At 44.5% G+C, this 13,793-nt stretch overlaps 1 protein-coding gene across 10 annotated transcripts in view; it reads right to left on the bottom strand.

Annotated features, from left to right (window-relative positions):
* Nucleotides 1-13,793, bottom strand: part of Fryl (FRY like transcription coactivator) — a 237,554-nt gene that overhangs the window by 13,696 nt on the left and 210,065 nt on the right. For all 10 annotated transcript variants that reach the window (XM_087908964.1, XM_087908963.1, XM_087908958.1 and 7 more), the window contains 3 exons: nucleotides 10,515-10,718; nucleotides 7,739-7,903; nucleotides 2,496-2,743 (listed from right to left, as the gene is read on the bottom strand). In XM_087908964.1, the coding sequence (XP_087765090.1) occupies nucleotides 2,496-2,743; nucleotides 7,739-7,903; nucleotides 10,515-10,718 (617 nt within the window). The remainder of the gene's footprint in view (nucleotides 1-2,495; nucleotides 2,744-7,738; nucleotides 7,904-10,514; nucleotides 10,719-13,793) is intronic.

Below are 13,793 nucleotides of genomic sequence, written 5' to 3'. Positions count from 1 at the left end.
TAAAATTTTATTTTATACATTTAGTTTCAACTATATGTCTATTTATTCTGTGTGTGTGTTTGTGTGCAAGCAAGTACAGGTGTATTCACATATATGTCACAGCACATGAGTGGGGAGGTCAATTCATGAGGAGAGGTTCCTTCTGTACTATGTGGATCCTGGGACTTGAACTTGGGTCAGCGGGTTTTGGGGCAAGTGCCTTTATCAACTAAGCTGTCTTACTAGTCCTGAACCCCCCCCCCCCCCACCCCATTTTTTGGAGAGTCTTTTGTTGGCGGTCACACTGAGACAGTTTTGGTTATATTCTTCTGCATCAAGGACTGGGCTTCACAAAGAGTTATCAGGATTAGATTCTGTTACTGTTTTCATTTTGCAAATGAAGAAACAAAAAGTTTAGTAGATCAGATAATGTGACCGAGGGGCTAATAGGAAAGGTGAGGATTTGAACCCTGGACCACAGGCCCAAAGCCCATACCACCAGCCATAGCATGCACTCAGCTCAATCATTTCAGAAGCACCTGTGTGTGCCTTGCAATAAAGCAGACAAAGGTGTGGATAGAAGGGGCAGCTGTTTCACTTCGGGAATTTATCATTCCTACATGAAGACAGTCAACATAAAACCTCAGCCATGGAAAAGGACAAAGTTATGTTTCTGTCAGTCTCAGTATGACTCACACAACTCCAGAGACAAATGTTACCTGTAGTCTTGACAGGTTAACAAATGGCACCTATTACAAGATGGCAACTTTACACTTAAGACTCAAGGAACATCAAGGAAAAGAGGGCAGAAAGATTTTAAGTGCCAGAGCCTAGGACGCCTATTGCTAGATAGTATCTTCTAGGCTTGATAGGGAAACTGCTCCTATGAGACCGAAACAGGAAGGCTGCCTAAAACCCATATACCACCACCACCAGTAGCCACACTGGTGTGATAAGGAAATTTCACAGGCCCCGCCCCTAGATGAACTACAGGCAATCAATAGCTGAACACATGGAGAGAAGCCATCTTTTTAGAGATGAGCACCTATAGGATATCAAATGCTCAGTCATAAGAGCAGCCCTCAGTGGACTCTCAGCAGTGTGTGTGTGTGTGTGTGTGTGTGTGTGTGAGAGAGAGAGAGAGAGAGAGAGAGAGAGAGAGAGAGAGAGAGAGAGAGAAACAATAAATGAACAGGTCATGAACAGAGAAGATGCTGGAGAAGCGAGCAAACAGTTGAAGGAGGAAGAGGGTGGGGTACAAATCTGTACATACAGGCGGTATTCATGTATGAAATTCTTGGAGACCTGAGTAAGGCTTTGAGCATATCAAAATACTCACCTGAAGGATTTTATAAGCTTTTACCTTATAAAAGCTAATCACTGAAGTGATTGATTGAACAAAATGTGCTGCACCCTAGACCTGTGTGCTCAGTAGACATGCAATGTCTGCTCAGTTGTAGAAATGGACCAAAGTCAACTGCTTTGCTTTAGCCTTGTAGGATGCCAAAAACCTGACCATTTCCCCTTACAGCATTCTGTCAAGCCTAAACTTGTGCGAGACTGCGCAGGCCTTATAGTCAGATAGGTACATCAGAAAGGCATGCTCAAGCGGGTGAACATTTGCATATATACTTTCAAATACAGGCAAACATTCTATATGTATCGAGAGTTAAAAAACAGGATACATTGTATGTTATGACTCTTTTACCACGTTAAGCATCAAGCTTTTGCTTTTCTGTAAAACTAAAATATTTAATTATTAAATATTCGTTTCAAATATTAGCCATCGCCAATAGTGCTGGCTTTGGCAATAGAGAAATATACTTACAGAACACGTGAAGTTAGATACTTTGCCAGGAATCTCATATGGTTACATTAGATATCTTAATTTAGATCATAGAACTGATTGGTGTGCAAACTTTCAAAGAGTCACCGGGATTTCCTTTAAGAACTTAAGTAATAATTACTCAATCCACAGGCAAAGAAAAGTCTTGATTGGGAATTCTTCCCATTCTGATGATACATGTTTAATGGAGAGCACAGAAACATCTGAGGGGAGCAGCGTGTCATCCTTTGGTACCACCACGTGGCAGCTCGGGCTTCCTACAGTAATCTAACTTAGCACCTGACCTCTGACAGATGAGACGTTTTGGAATTATTTTAGGTTTATTTTAATAACCCAGAAATTCATTCTACTATTGATTTTGACACTTGGCTGTTTGGTGTTTTGCCCAAATAGGCATGTGGTGTGCTTTTAATGTGGTGTGTTAGGGATGAAATGCTTTTACTTTGTATGGATACTAACAGGAAGGAAGGGAGGAAGGAAGGAAGGGAGGAGGGAAGGAAGGAAAGGATAAACGGACAAATCATAGTATGCCTTATCTTTAAAAAGGAAGAGAGTATAATTATGGACTAAATACCAATTAATCAAAATTCATAATCAGGAGTGGGGGAGGGACACGTTGGGAAGGAGTGGGGCCAAGCAGAGACTCATTACTCTCTGTGAACGTGCGCACCTGGACAGCCCAGGGAAATCAGCCTCCTCTTCCTCACACCGTTCATCCAGCTCTTTCAAAGCCAGAGTGACGTCCTCTTCGCAGATCGACTCGGGGTAGCTCTCAGGAGCCAGAGGCTCTGGCATGTCAGTTTCTTCTAAATCAAGAATCCCTCGACACACTAGCTGGTCCTGTTGGTCTTGCATAATGTAGGACCGCTCGTCTTCAAAGGCTGTAACACGTTCCTCCTTTAACACTGAACTTGTATCCTGTAAAATAATCGCAGCTGAGCAGACTTCACCAACACTACAAGAAGTTTATCAACGCAATCAAGGACGACTGCCAAGGTCCCGGTCTCTGTTTAAATTGTTTAGTTTGCACAGTTTTCGAACAGTGAATGCATACAATGCATTCTTCTAAAATGTCGCACTTTTTTCTTCCCTTTTGTTCTTTGCTAGTTTAGAAGAACGAACCCGGGGCCTCACACAAGGCAAGAAATTTATTACTGACTCAAATCTCCAACTCTAGAATTTGAAAATTATAATCTACATCCAGCTGTTCTATAAAAACACCAAACACTTTTTCTTTTTTCCTTATGTACATGATTTGGGTGTTGACTAGAATATAGATTTTTTTTTTTTTGCTAAAATCCTTCTCTCATATACATTATATCTCTACACAAGAGAACTTGGTGTTATTACTTATAAAGTCTTATTTGAACTATCTATCATTCCTTCCGTTTTATCAGAACACAGTAAATTCTGGCCATAGGTAGGCTTAATACTGAACCCATTGGTAATATGGGTCTGGGCTGCCCACAAGTCATAAAGACTCAACCCAAACCACCATGTTCAATTTCCTGCTATCTGTGATATGGAGAGCTGACTTCAGGTAAGAAGACAATAGCTCATGGCAGTAAAGCCTCATGGCGGAGATTGAGTTCACAGAAGATTAGGAAACTTTAGGTCATTAGCTTTTGAAATTAAATGGATCCTAAGTGCATTTATTAAACAAGAATGGCTGGCTGCATGCATCCTCGGCAAACGAGCAATCATGAAAATACATGTGATAGAGTGAATGGTTAAGTGGACCCACTCTTCCTATCCATCGTTGCCATGCTGTGGATGCTGCCATGACTGCCAAGGGGGAGAAACCCAACGGACACCGGCTAAATAAATGAACTACCACTGTTAAAAAAGTAAAACATGTTCAAAGTATATATCATAATGGTGTCAATATTCATTTGTAATTTGCATGGATATTAGTCTGATCCCTCGGAGTTTTAACTAATAATAGCACCGGTTTAGAAGCCAAGATGAAGTCTTAAGCATTAGACCATCGTCATTTTATATTTGTAGTTTTTAATCTTTTATGGCTTAAAAATGGAATTTTCCCCACAAAATGTAAAAAGCAAGCAAGTTAGAGCCCTGGATTAGCCCGAGACCTAGTTCACTCTTCTGAAAAGAATTCTGAGCACATTCTAGGCAGGTGCTCTGCCACAAATTAATTCTTAATTATGAGTCCTTAATCTTGTAACGGGCTTAGGCTAATATGCAATGGCGACAGCACACATCGGCATATGGAATGCAGGTGGTAAACAGCACCAGCCACATACAAGCGCCTGCTGGTACCCAACCGAAGAGGGAAAAGAGCATGGTTGTCTGTGACCCGAGACCAGTCTTTGAAGGAAACAGCCGATGGTGGGCCTGGAGAAATGCAGCTAGGGATGCTATTCTGAGGAAAGACACCAGAAGACCTCAAAGGCTGAGGAATACGGCAGAGAATCAGGAAGTACATTAAGGAACATGGGTCTGGATGGGTTAGAGACTTTGGTGTGAGGAGTATGCTGGTGGGTTAGAGGCATTGGTGCGAGGGGTGTGCTGGTGGGTTAGAGGCTTTGGTGTGAGGGGTGTGCTGGTGGGTTAGAGGCACTGGTGTGAAGGGTGTGCTGGTGGGTTAGAGGCATTAGATCTCCTGGAGCAGAAGTCACTGATGGACAGGGTTGCGGACTGTCAGCCATGGTTGTTGGGAATTGAACTCGGGTCCTCTGAAGAGCAGCACATGCTCAGAATTGCTTAGCCATCTCTCCAGCCTCTAGTGAGCTGTTTTTAGTCAAAGAAAAGTTACAAAGTTTCTCCAGGATATGCCTCCTGTGATGATTTGAATGAGAACAGCCCCCATAGGTTCATGTATTTGAATATTTGGTTCCCAGTTGGTGGACTGTTTAGGAAGGATTAGGAGGTGTGGCCTGGTTAAAGGAGGTGTGTTCCTGAGGGTGGGCTTTGAGGTTTCAAAAGCATAGGCCATTCCAGTTCCAACTTATTCATCCCCCCCCCCCCCGCCTGGAACTTTCTGGTAAGACGTGAGCACTCAGCTACTGCTCAAGTGCCATGCCTGCCTGCAGCCTTGCTCCCCATATGATGATAATGGACTAATGTTCTGAAACTTTAAGCAAGTTCCTAATTAAATGCTTCCTTGTATAAGCTGGCTTAGTCATGGTATCTCTGCATAGCAACAGAACAGTAATCAAGACATTCCCTTTACCGTCCTAATATCAGCACACTTTAAAATCTTCAGACAAACCTTTGCGTAGATTTGTTCCTTTAATTCATAAACCATTTCACCTCTAAAAACTAACTAATAGCAGAAATTTCTTTAAAACTAACTATAATTTATTATCTTGGTGCTTTCCTATGCTTCCTTTTATCAGAGGGCGGTTCTAGAACGCCGGACACTGTAGTGGAGACACATGGTTAAACACGTGATGCCAGCCCAGCTAGCGGAGGCAGGGCTGTGCTTACACTCCTCTGGAGGAGCTATTCTTTGATTGGCAGTTTGAACAAAAGTTAGTGTGTAAGCAAAATGATACTGCCTTAACCCTTTCAGTCTCGCCCTTCAGTGGCACTAAGTGTACAGTGAGAAGGGATCCTCCTTTATTAAAAAGGAAAAAAAAAAGGGTAAACTGAAGTGTTTTTTTTTCCTCTGGTAGAAAAGATGCCCCCAGGGACTTTTTGGTGCTAAGGAAGAAAGTTCTTTAGTCCGTTGTATATTGTTGTGTGTAGCTAGGCTCAGGAATGTAATCCAAGCACTTGGGAGGTTGAGGCAGTGAGTTCCAGGCCAACCTAGGCTACATAGTGAGACTCCATCTCAAAATCAAAAATTCTAAATCAAAACAAATAAAACAGCCAAGAAAGAGACAGTGATCCCATATATGTATGTGGAATTACATATATGTGTATGGGATTACTCTGAGGCTAACTTTCTCATCATTCAAATCCACATTACTGTTGAATTTCTGGAGAAGATGTAATTCACAGCTTTAAAGTTTGTTTTTGCCTGCTTGTTACTCCTGCTAGGATTAAGCTCCATGCCACCAGCTGCCTGTTTTATAGGCCCAGATCCTAGACTAGTGTCTAGCATGGGACAGGGGCACAACAGCACTGGCTAAGCTGGGTAAGGTGGCTCACACCTTTACTTACAGCCCTTGGGAGGCTGAGGCATGAGGACTACCAAGAATTCAAGAATGACCTGGGCTGCGGAATAGGATCCCGCCTTAAAAAAGGAGAAATGAATGAATGCATGCTCACCTATGCTCCATCTTCACCTCTAGGCCTCCAACACACTGCTTACCATGGCACAGGTATTGTTGTGCTTTGGGACTGGAATATACTTCTAAAGGTCCATGGAAAAGGGCTTGCTCCCCCACGTGATGCTATAGGAAGGTGGTGGGCTTAGACGTGGGACTGGGTCATGGGAGGGGGTGCCCTTGAAGGGGACTGCAGGACCTTGCTCTCCTTCCTTTCACCGTTTCATTTAAGGCTATGGTGGACAGATTTGCTTGGTGTGTGCTTCTGCCATGATTGCTATGAGAGGTCACTCTGTCAGGAGCTGAGAGCACCAAAAGAGTGATCCCACAGAGGCCTCGCTTCCTTTCAAACTGATTACCTAGGGCGCAATAAATGCGCTCATCAGCGGAGCCCCGTCCTGAAAGGAACGTCCGCACAGTCTCCTGCTCTCTGACGGGGCTTGTCTAAGTCTTGACAATGGTGCTCCCCACCACCATGCCTGACCCTCTTCACTTCTGCTCACTTCCCTCTTCTTCCACCTGATTTATTCTCCAGGACATGGAACTGAATATAGCATGTTAGTTTACATGCCGTGTCCTCTGCATGCTACTCCTCTATCTGGAACCTGTCCTGTATCTCTGTCCCCACCAAAAATCAGTTTATTACTGATTGTGGACTCTCTGGATGTCCACAAGTCCTTCAACATAGTGAGTTCCTGTTGAAATGGTATATGTGAACACACATACACACACACACACACACACACACACACACACACACACACACGTTGCAAGTGCATTTTCAATCATCGCCTTTCTTCCTAGTCTCCTGCTGAAACTCTGGCACCTAGTGAAACCACAACGAATACTTGACTGAGCTATTCAAAGACCCATGATCAGGAAGCCAAATGCCTCCATTGCAAAATGTATCTGTTCACCGTTAGAGGGTCCAGACATGTCCAGTTCCCAGCCTACGCTGACTACATTAATTTCATTAACAGACAAAAATGCATCAGTTTCTAAGCATGTTTCACAGAGCTATGGCAATAATTACATTTTTAAAAAGTCTATAATCATCTTTAAAAAAGCAACAACACTAAGACAATTAATACTTACTTATTTTGGTCAGTCATTAGCTTGGAATCTGGCTTACTTCTTACAGGCCTTCCAGAAACCATACTAGTGGTTCCAAAGTCTTTTGGTAAGGTTCATTAAACCAGCTGCTAACACAGCTAGCCTGAGGTCCTAACCCAGTCAGAGCACCAATCACAGGAAACCCATACAAAGCAAAAGGGAAGGGGAGGGACACAGGGAAGCAGTCCTTCACAGAAACACAGCGTCCCAGGCAATGCCTGCTGTCCCCAGAGAAGCGCTTGCGCCGTAACCAAGTCACACTCCGCAGCGCAAAATGCTCATTGACACACTTGACATTATTTTTAACCTGTAGGCTGTTTCCGACATGTCAACTTTTGTAAAAATAAAAAAGAGAGAAAAAAAGAAGAAGAAACAAAACTAAAAAACAACCAACCAGGTTGGACAGTTTCGTTTAAAACAACCCAACAGGTTAGAAATACTGAAAACAAATCAAATCATTAGCAGCACGTCAGCTGAAAACTCTTTTTGGGAAGAAAAGCAAGGGATGTGGCGGGGTGCTGAAGGGAGCCTAGATTGGCCATGCACCAGCCCCGTGGCTCCCCACCTCAGGCAGCTGGCTGCTAGCATTATCTAGACAGGCCTCCAAACTGGGGGTCTCGTCTCTGATCTGCAGCACGTCTTCTGTTGTGTTGCTGCTGGCGGAGTCCTGAGACTGAAGCAGGTCCTGGTGTTCGGGCATCAGGTCATCCGCCACACAGTCACTGTTCAGCTGGGAGGGGAGATGCGTTCGTTAGCAGCGACAGTCCCAAGAAACAGCACGCCTCGCCAATATTTTATGGGTTTAGTTATAAAGGACTTCTGGGATTTCCGAAAGTTACCCTCCCCCACCTAGTAATGTATTGGAATAGTTTGTGAATGGGAGCAGCTAATCCCTCAGCATGATGGCACATGCCCAAGGTTGATTGTGGCTAACTAAACCCAGGGAAAGAACTATACTAGCCTTGAGCCAAAATTCTCATTTTTCATGTATCATCCTATTTCTCTGGGGTGGGAGCAGGGACAGATGCTCATATATCCCAGGCTGACCTCAAACTCTGAAACCAAAGACCCTTGTATTTTGATCCTTCTGCCTCCGCCTCCTGGGTATGTACCACTCTGCCTGGCTTATGGGGCAATTGAGATCAAACCCTGTGCTTTGTCTGAGCTAAGCAAGTACTGAGCCCCACCCAGCTCCACAGTCATTCTGTTTGGTCTGAGGATTTATTTATTTTTGTGGTGCTGGTAATGAACCACAGATTCTATGCATGCCAGGCAAATGCTGTACTGCTGAGCTCCGTCTCAGCCCCTCTGAGGGTCTGTGACAGTGGGAACTGTGGAGGGTCAGGCAGGCGTGATGGAGTGTACCACTCTGTCACCTAAGCCAAAACCAACAGCAGTTTCACTAAGACCAAAAAGTAAGGAAAGAAAAGAAAAGAAAAGAAAATCCAGTAAAGTTGTTTATACTAACAGAGTGCCATTAGTGAGGCTTAGGTACAGTAATAGTTTTCTCTGGGTGAGTATTCAACATAGCAAATACCAAGCTTTTGGTTTAGAATACACAGGCCAATACTAACTTTTTCCCATGCAGACCAAGCAGTTTTAAATGGGTTTCTTTACCTTCGTACCACTGAGACCGGAGCTGGTCTTGTCGGTAAGTAGTCAATTCTGCCCATGGCTTTCGTGAGAGCTAGCCATTAATAGTCTCTCACTGTGTGCTGGGTGGCTTTACTCCCCCAAGCACTACTGTTTAGGGTCTATTTTTAGTGAACGGTTACACAACCTGACAAAGTTACAAAGTGGGTAAAGCCAGCCCCTGAGTTTATAATCACAGTTTGCATAGTCTGAACCATGATCAGAGAGGCAAAGCCGGCCCTGTGGTTTATGGCTGGCCTCCACGGGTGCTGACTAGATGCCTCGTTTAGTCTCTGTGGCCAGTAACTTGGCCGTTCTTCTAAACTAGTCCCCTGTAGAGGATATTTGGTGACACAGTGAGGTGCGAGGGGACTAGCCAGTTTCCGGTCCACTCACTAGCTGTGTGTTCTGGGACACGGCGCTTACTCTGTACAAAAGCATTAACCCTGCTTGCCTTGTGTGGTCAGCAGAGAATTACCGAGATCAGTGCATGTAAAATGCCTTGGAGAGCCCAGCGAGTGGTGAGTACTCAGCAATCACTTAGCATACAAGGGGGGTACTGGAAGGACTTATTTGTGTAATAATGAGCTGTCAATAGCAGAGAATGCATGAAGCTGACCATAGGCAGACAACTGGACATTTGGCTTAAAGCCTGCTCGGTGCCGTACTGCTGCAAGAACTTGACTCACACAGACAGTGTAGAGCAAGAGGGCCACGCTAAAAGGGAGACAGGCTGAGCTTAGCATGACAAAGGCCTTCATGTAAGAGTTGGGTAGCCCTCGCCAACACTATGGATGCTTCTGAATGCCATGGTCCTATGCTCCACACTGCTGGGTCCAAGTGCTAGCTTTACCATGGCTACAAAGTCAGGCTTCGGCACAACCCACACATCTCTGAATTAAGAGATGAGCCTGGTAGCCTTATTCATGTGCACTTATTAACTGGTTACATCATCCTGGGGATGGGAGCCAGAATGTCACATAACTAACTTTAACCCCCTTCCCCAGTTATTTAAAAGTTAGTACTGGACGTTGGAGAGATGGCTCAATGATTAAAAGCACTGGCTGCTCTTCCAGAGGTCCTGAGTTCAATTCCTAGCAACCACATGGCAGCTCACAACCCTCTATAATGAGATCTGGCATGCCGGCATACAAGCATGCAGAACACTGCATACGTAATAAACAAATAAATCTTACTAATTAAAAAGTTAGTGCAGGTGCCCACAGAGCCTAGAAGAGGGTGTAAGGTCCTCTGGAGCTGGAGTTACAGGTGGTTATGAGCTGCTGCCAGATGTGGGTGCTGGGAACTAAACCCAGGTCCCCTTGGGCCATCTTTCCCGTCTCCTAATTTAATCTTGACGAGGACCAGTGTTGTGCTTGGTCTTTGCACATTACATTCAAAGTATGACTTTTACACACCAGGAAAGAGAAGCAGCTGTACACTAAGAGTTGGTAGTGCCCTAACCCACCAAGAGACGCCTCACTCTGATTAGCAGAGGATTAGCTGTATTATCTAGCTGCTGCAGGGCACACAGGTCAACTCTGTAAGCTTGATTTCGGCATGAGCAACAGAACACTTATTTCAGGGCATGCATTTTGTACATAATGAAATGACAATCAGAAGGCATGTAAACACCATTTTTTTTCTTTGAATTCGAAGCTAAGAGTTAGTCAAGCCCCCTCTACTTCACGGAAAGGTGAGAGTAATACCATTTGTGTGCGCGATAGGATCTGGCTGGCCGTGAGGGCGGCTTCTTCCTCTGAGGACTCGTCTGTATCCTCCTGGTTCGTCAGAGTCAGACTGGGGGTACTGCTAGAACAGGGGTACTCCTGGAGGGATGGCGTGTCTCCTTTGTCAATACTGTCCAGTGAGCGCCGGCGGACGCCCCAGTTGAAATTGTCCATGCTCTCCCCCTGGAAAAGCAAGAAAGGATATCTGAGGACTCAGCTGCATGCTTATTGATGTTGTAGGAGTTATGACACCCAGAAACACACACCAAGGTGAAAAATTACTGAATGCATCATCAAAAGCAGAGTTTCAATCAGCCCATCTGTTTCTTTCAATGTTTAACCCGTCATCAAATACTTATATTTTTAGAGATTAAAAATTATTTGGTCATTTTTATTAAATCATTTTCTTGGTAATTCATCTCGTACTGCTGGGGGACTGACTACATCTACACTCTAGGTCATATCTACTCTAACACACAGGCACGAATAAGACCACACGGAGGACAGCTACATCACAAGTGACAACAGAGACACAACCCACGCAACACCAGGCTGCAACTTACCTGCAGTTCCTGGTTAGCAAAAAGGAAAACACACAAAGTTAGAAAGCACGAAGACACACATTCAAATATATGCTACGCTTTTGGGCAAAACTCTGTGATTTCTCAAACCCAAAGACGGACGAAAGCTCTGGATTTAGCTTTTGGCGGGAAGCCGACATGTGATTGGAACCGGGGGAGAGCCGGAGACAGACACGTAAAACAACGCTTTCGTGATACACGTCGGCAACACGAGATTTACAGAACTTTTCAAAATGTACACAGCTCATACTTGGGACGATGCAATGGCCGACTTCTAGCACCCACAATCAACTGGTGACAATACAGGGTTACAGTTAATTTCTTCCGAGGGACAGCTGCAGTTAGACGCAGTGGTCGTTTTTCAATATAGTTTAAAACCAAGGTCACAGCTATCAAGACACAACTGTTGCCAACTTCAAAAAAGGTCACAAGAGAGACGACACAGTTCAGCCTCACTTCCGTGGGGATTTATGCTACGTGCTGAGCCTCCAAGTCTGAAGAACATAATTCTTAACCGTCTAAAGCCCTGGTGTGACAAACTGTACTAAACTGGCAAAAAGAGAAAGGGTTGATTTATATCTCTTTACATGGGAGGGATGGTCTGAAATAGAGGCTTTCAAAACAGAATGCATTTCCCCCTAAACGGAGGAATTCTTTCAAATGGAATTTAAGCTGGAAGCCAATTGTGTAAGACTGACAGATTAAACCCAAACTGTTCACACCACTTCGCACTTCAAGAGCTCTGCCCACTGCACCCTCGGATCCACTCTGGCTATTTCTCAAGGGAGTTTAGAGGCTTTGGGTTCAGAAAGGTTAGGTTTCAAGTATCTTTCGTGAACTTACGTTGTAAATATGACCATGTTGCGTTGCACATTAATGACACCCGGCCTCACAATGTATTGAATGAATGAATGAATGAATGAATGAATGAATTTACACGGTGGGCTGTCAAAGCCAGGGAATCTTTCAGGAGTTTCATTTGTTTTGTCTTAGGCATCCAATTCAAGTATTTCTCATTGTTATGTCTCAACCATGACTGCATGTAGGAAGTCTGTTCCCCTGGCTTGTTTAATTATGGGGCTCAGGCCGGCCCCTCTCCACGCTCCCTAGAACTGCAGTGTCTTTAGAGTGGGCTGTCTGAAGCCCTGCTAGCAGCTAGAGCCATCCTCGCTGCATTTCAGAGGGCTGGATGAACTCAACAGCATTTCCAGAGCTCTTTTTAGGAAAAAAGGGCAAACAAACAAACAAAAACCGTAACCATCAGAAAAATGTCAAGAGCCTTTAGAATCTGAATTCTGAATGAGAAAAACAAGTAAGTGCAGACGGATTTAAAAGCCACTCATGGATGCAGGACAGGGCACAGGTCTCAAGCCGCCACATTTTACTCCTGGCTGTGATGGCTGTCTTAACCTTCCTTCAATATGCTCTTCAAAGGATGGATGTGAAAACACTTTTTTTTTAAAATTTTTAATGATTTATTTATCTTTTTAATTTTATGTGCATTGGTGTGAAGGTGTCAGATCCCCTGGAACTGGATTTTCAGACAGTTGTGAGCTGCCATGTGGGTGCTGGGAATTGAACCCGGGTCCTCTGGAAGAGCAGTCAGTGCTCTTAACCTCTGAGCCATTTCTCCAGCCCCTGAAAACACTTTTAAAAGGTTTTGTAAAATCTGCCCTTATTGAAAAAAAAATAAAATAAAAAAGGAAAATGAATAATATACAGAGAATAAGAAAACATAGGTTTAAAAATTTTATTTTAAAGGTGGCTCTGGCATCTGTGTAACTCCTAGGTGCCCGCGGGGCTCATCTCCTAGCGGCTGCGGGCAGGCTGAAGCACAGGAAGGCAAACATCGCCCTGCGCCTTCTCCTGTGACCAGGTGACAGGGCAGTCAAAGAGAGCAGCCCCTCGTGAGAGCAGGGGGACGCACACGGGCTACCTGAGCCGCCTCTTCAGAAACATGGGGCAGACTATGTGATGTGAAACACTTTTGTCTTACTGTATATTAATATGTATTTGTAACTATATTGGGATGTCCAGATCTTGGATCTATTAGAATCTTTTCAGGTCTAAGGAACTGCCATTTGGGGAACCGACCTGAGCTACAGGAATGAAATCCCAATAAGACAACATTGTATTTACCATGATGATTGTTTCAGAAATCAGCCGGTGCTTTGACCTGGGCCAATGGGTGAGCTAAGAAAGGTGCTAAGGAGAGGTGGCAAAGCAACCTCTCTCTTCTCCTGAGAGCATCTCTGGGACTGATCTTTACTTGCCCCAAATGTTGCTATGTGGGCACATGAGGTCACTGAACAGTGACAAGCATCTTGCTGCTGCCTGGGTCCAAGTAGGCCTGGAAAGAAGGGGAGGGCCCAGAGAAGCATAGGGAGATGAACAGAGGCCTCAGAGTCACGCCGAATGGAAACCTCTGCCTTGGGACAAGCTCAGCTGCATGGATTTCCACTTAGAAAACCTCTAGACGGACATAACATGTAGACAGAATCAGGTTATGAGAGAAAGCCCTCTGGGTGTCAGAAGAAACAGGTCCTGAGGGGAAGTTGAAGAAAAAGTGGTTGGGTATTCCAGAGAGAGGCCTCAGGCACGTGCCAGAGGCAGAGTTCTAGAAAGCCAAAGCCACCATGTGGTCACCTGAGTGACAAATACCACTACGTTTGAGCTG

Source organism: Myodes glareolus, chromosome 8 (assembly GCF_982192425.1).
Source record: "Myodes glareolus chromosome 8, mMyoGla1.1, whole genome shotgun sequence".
NCBI classification, from domain to species: Eukaryota; Metazoa; Chordata; class Mammalia; order Rodentia; family Cricetidae; genus Myodes; species Myodes glareolus.
The sequence above is the reverse complement of the archived record's forward strand: the minus strand, read 5'-3'. Positions and strand labels throughout refer to the sequence as shown.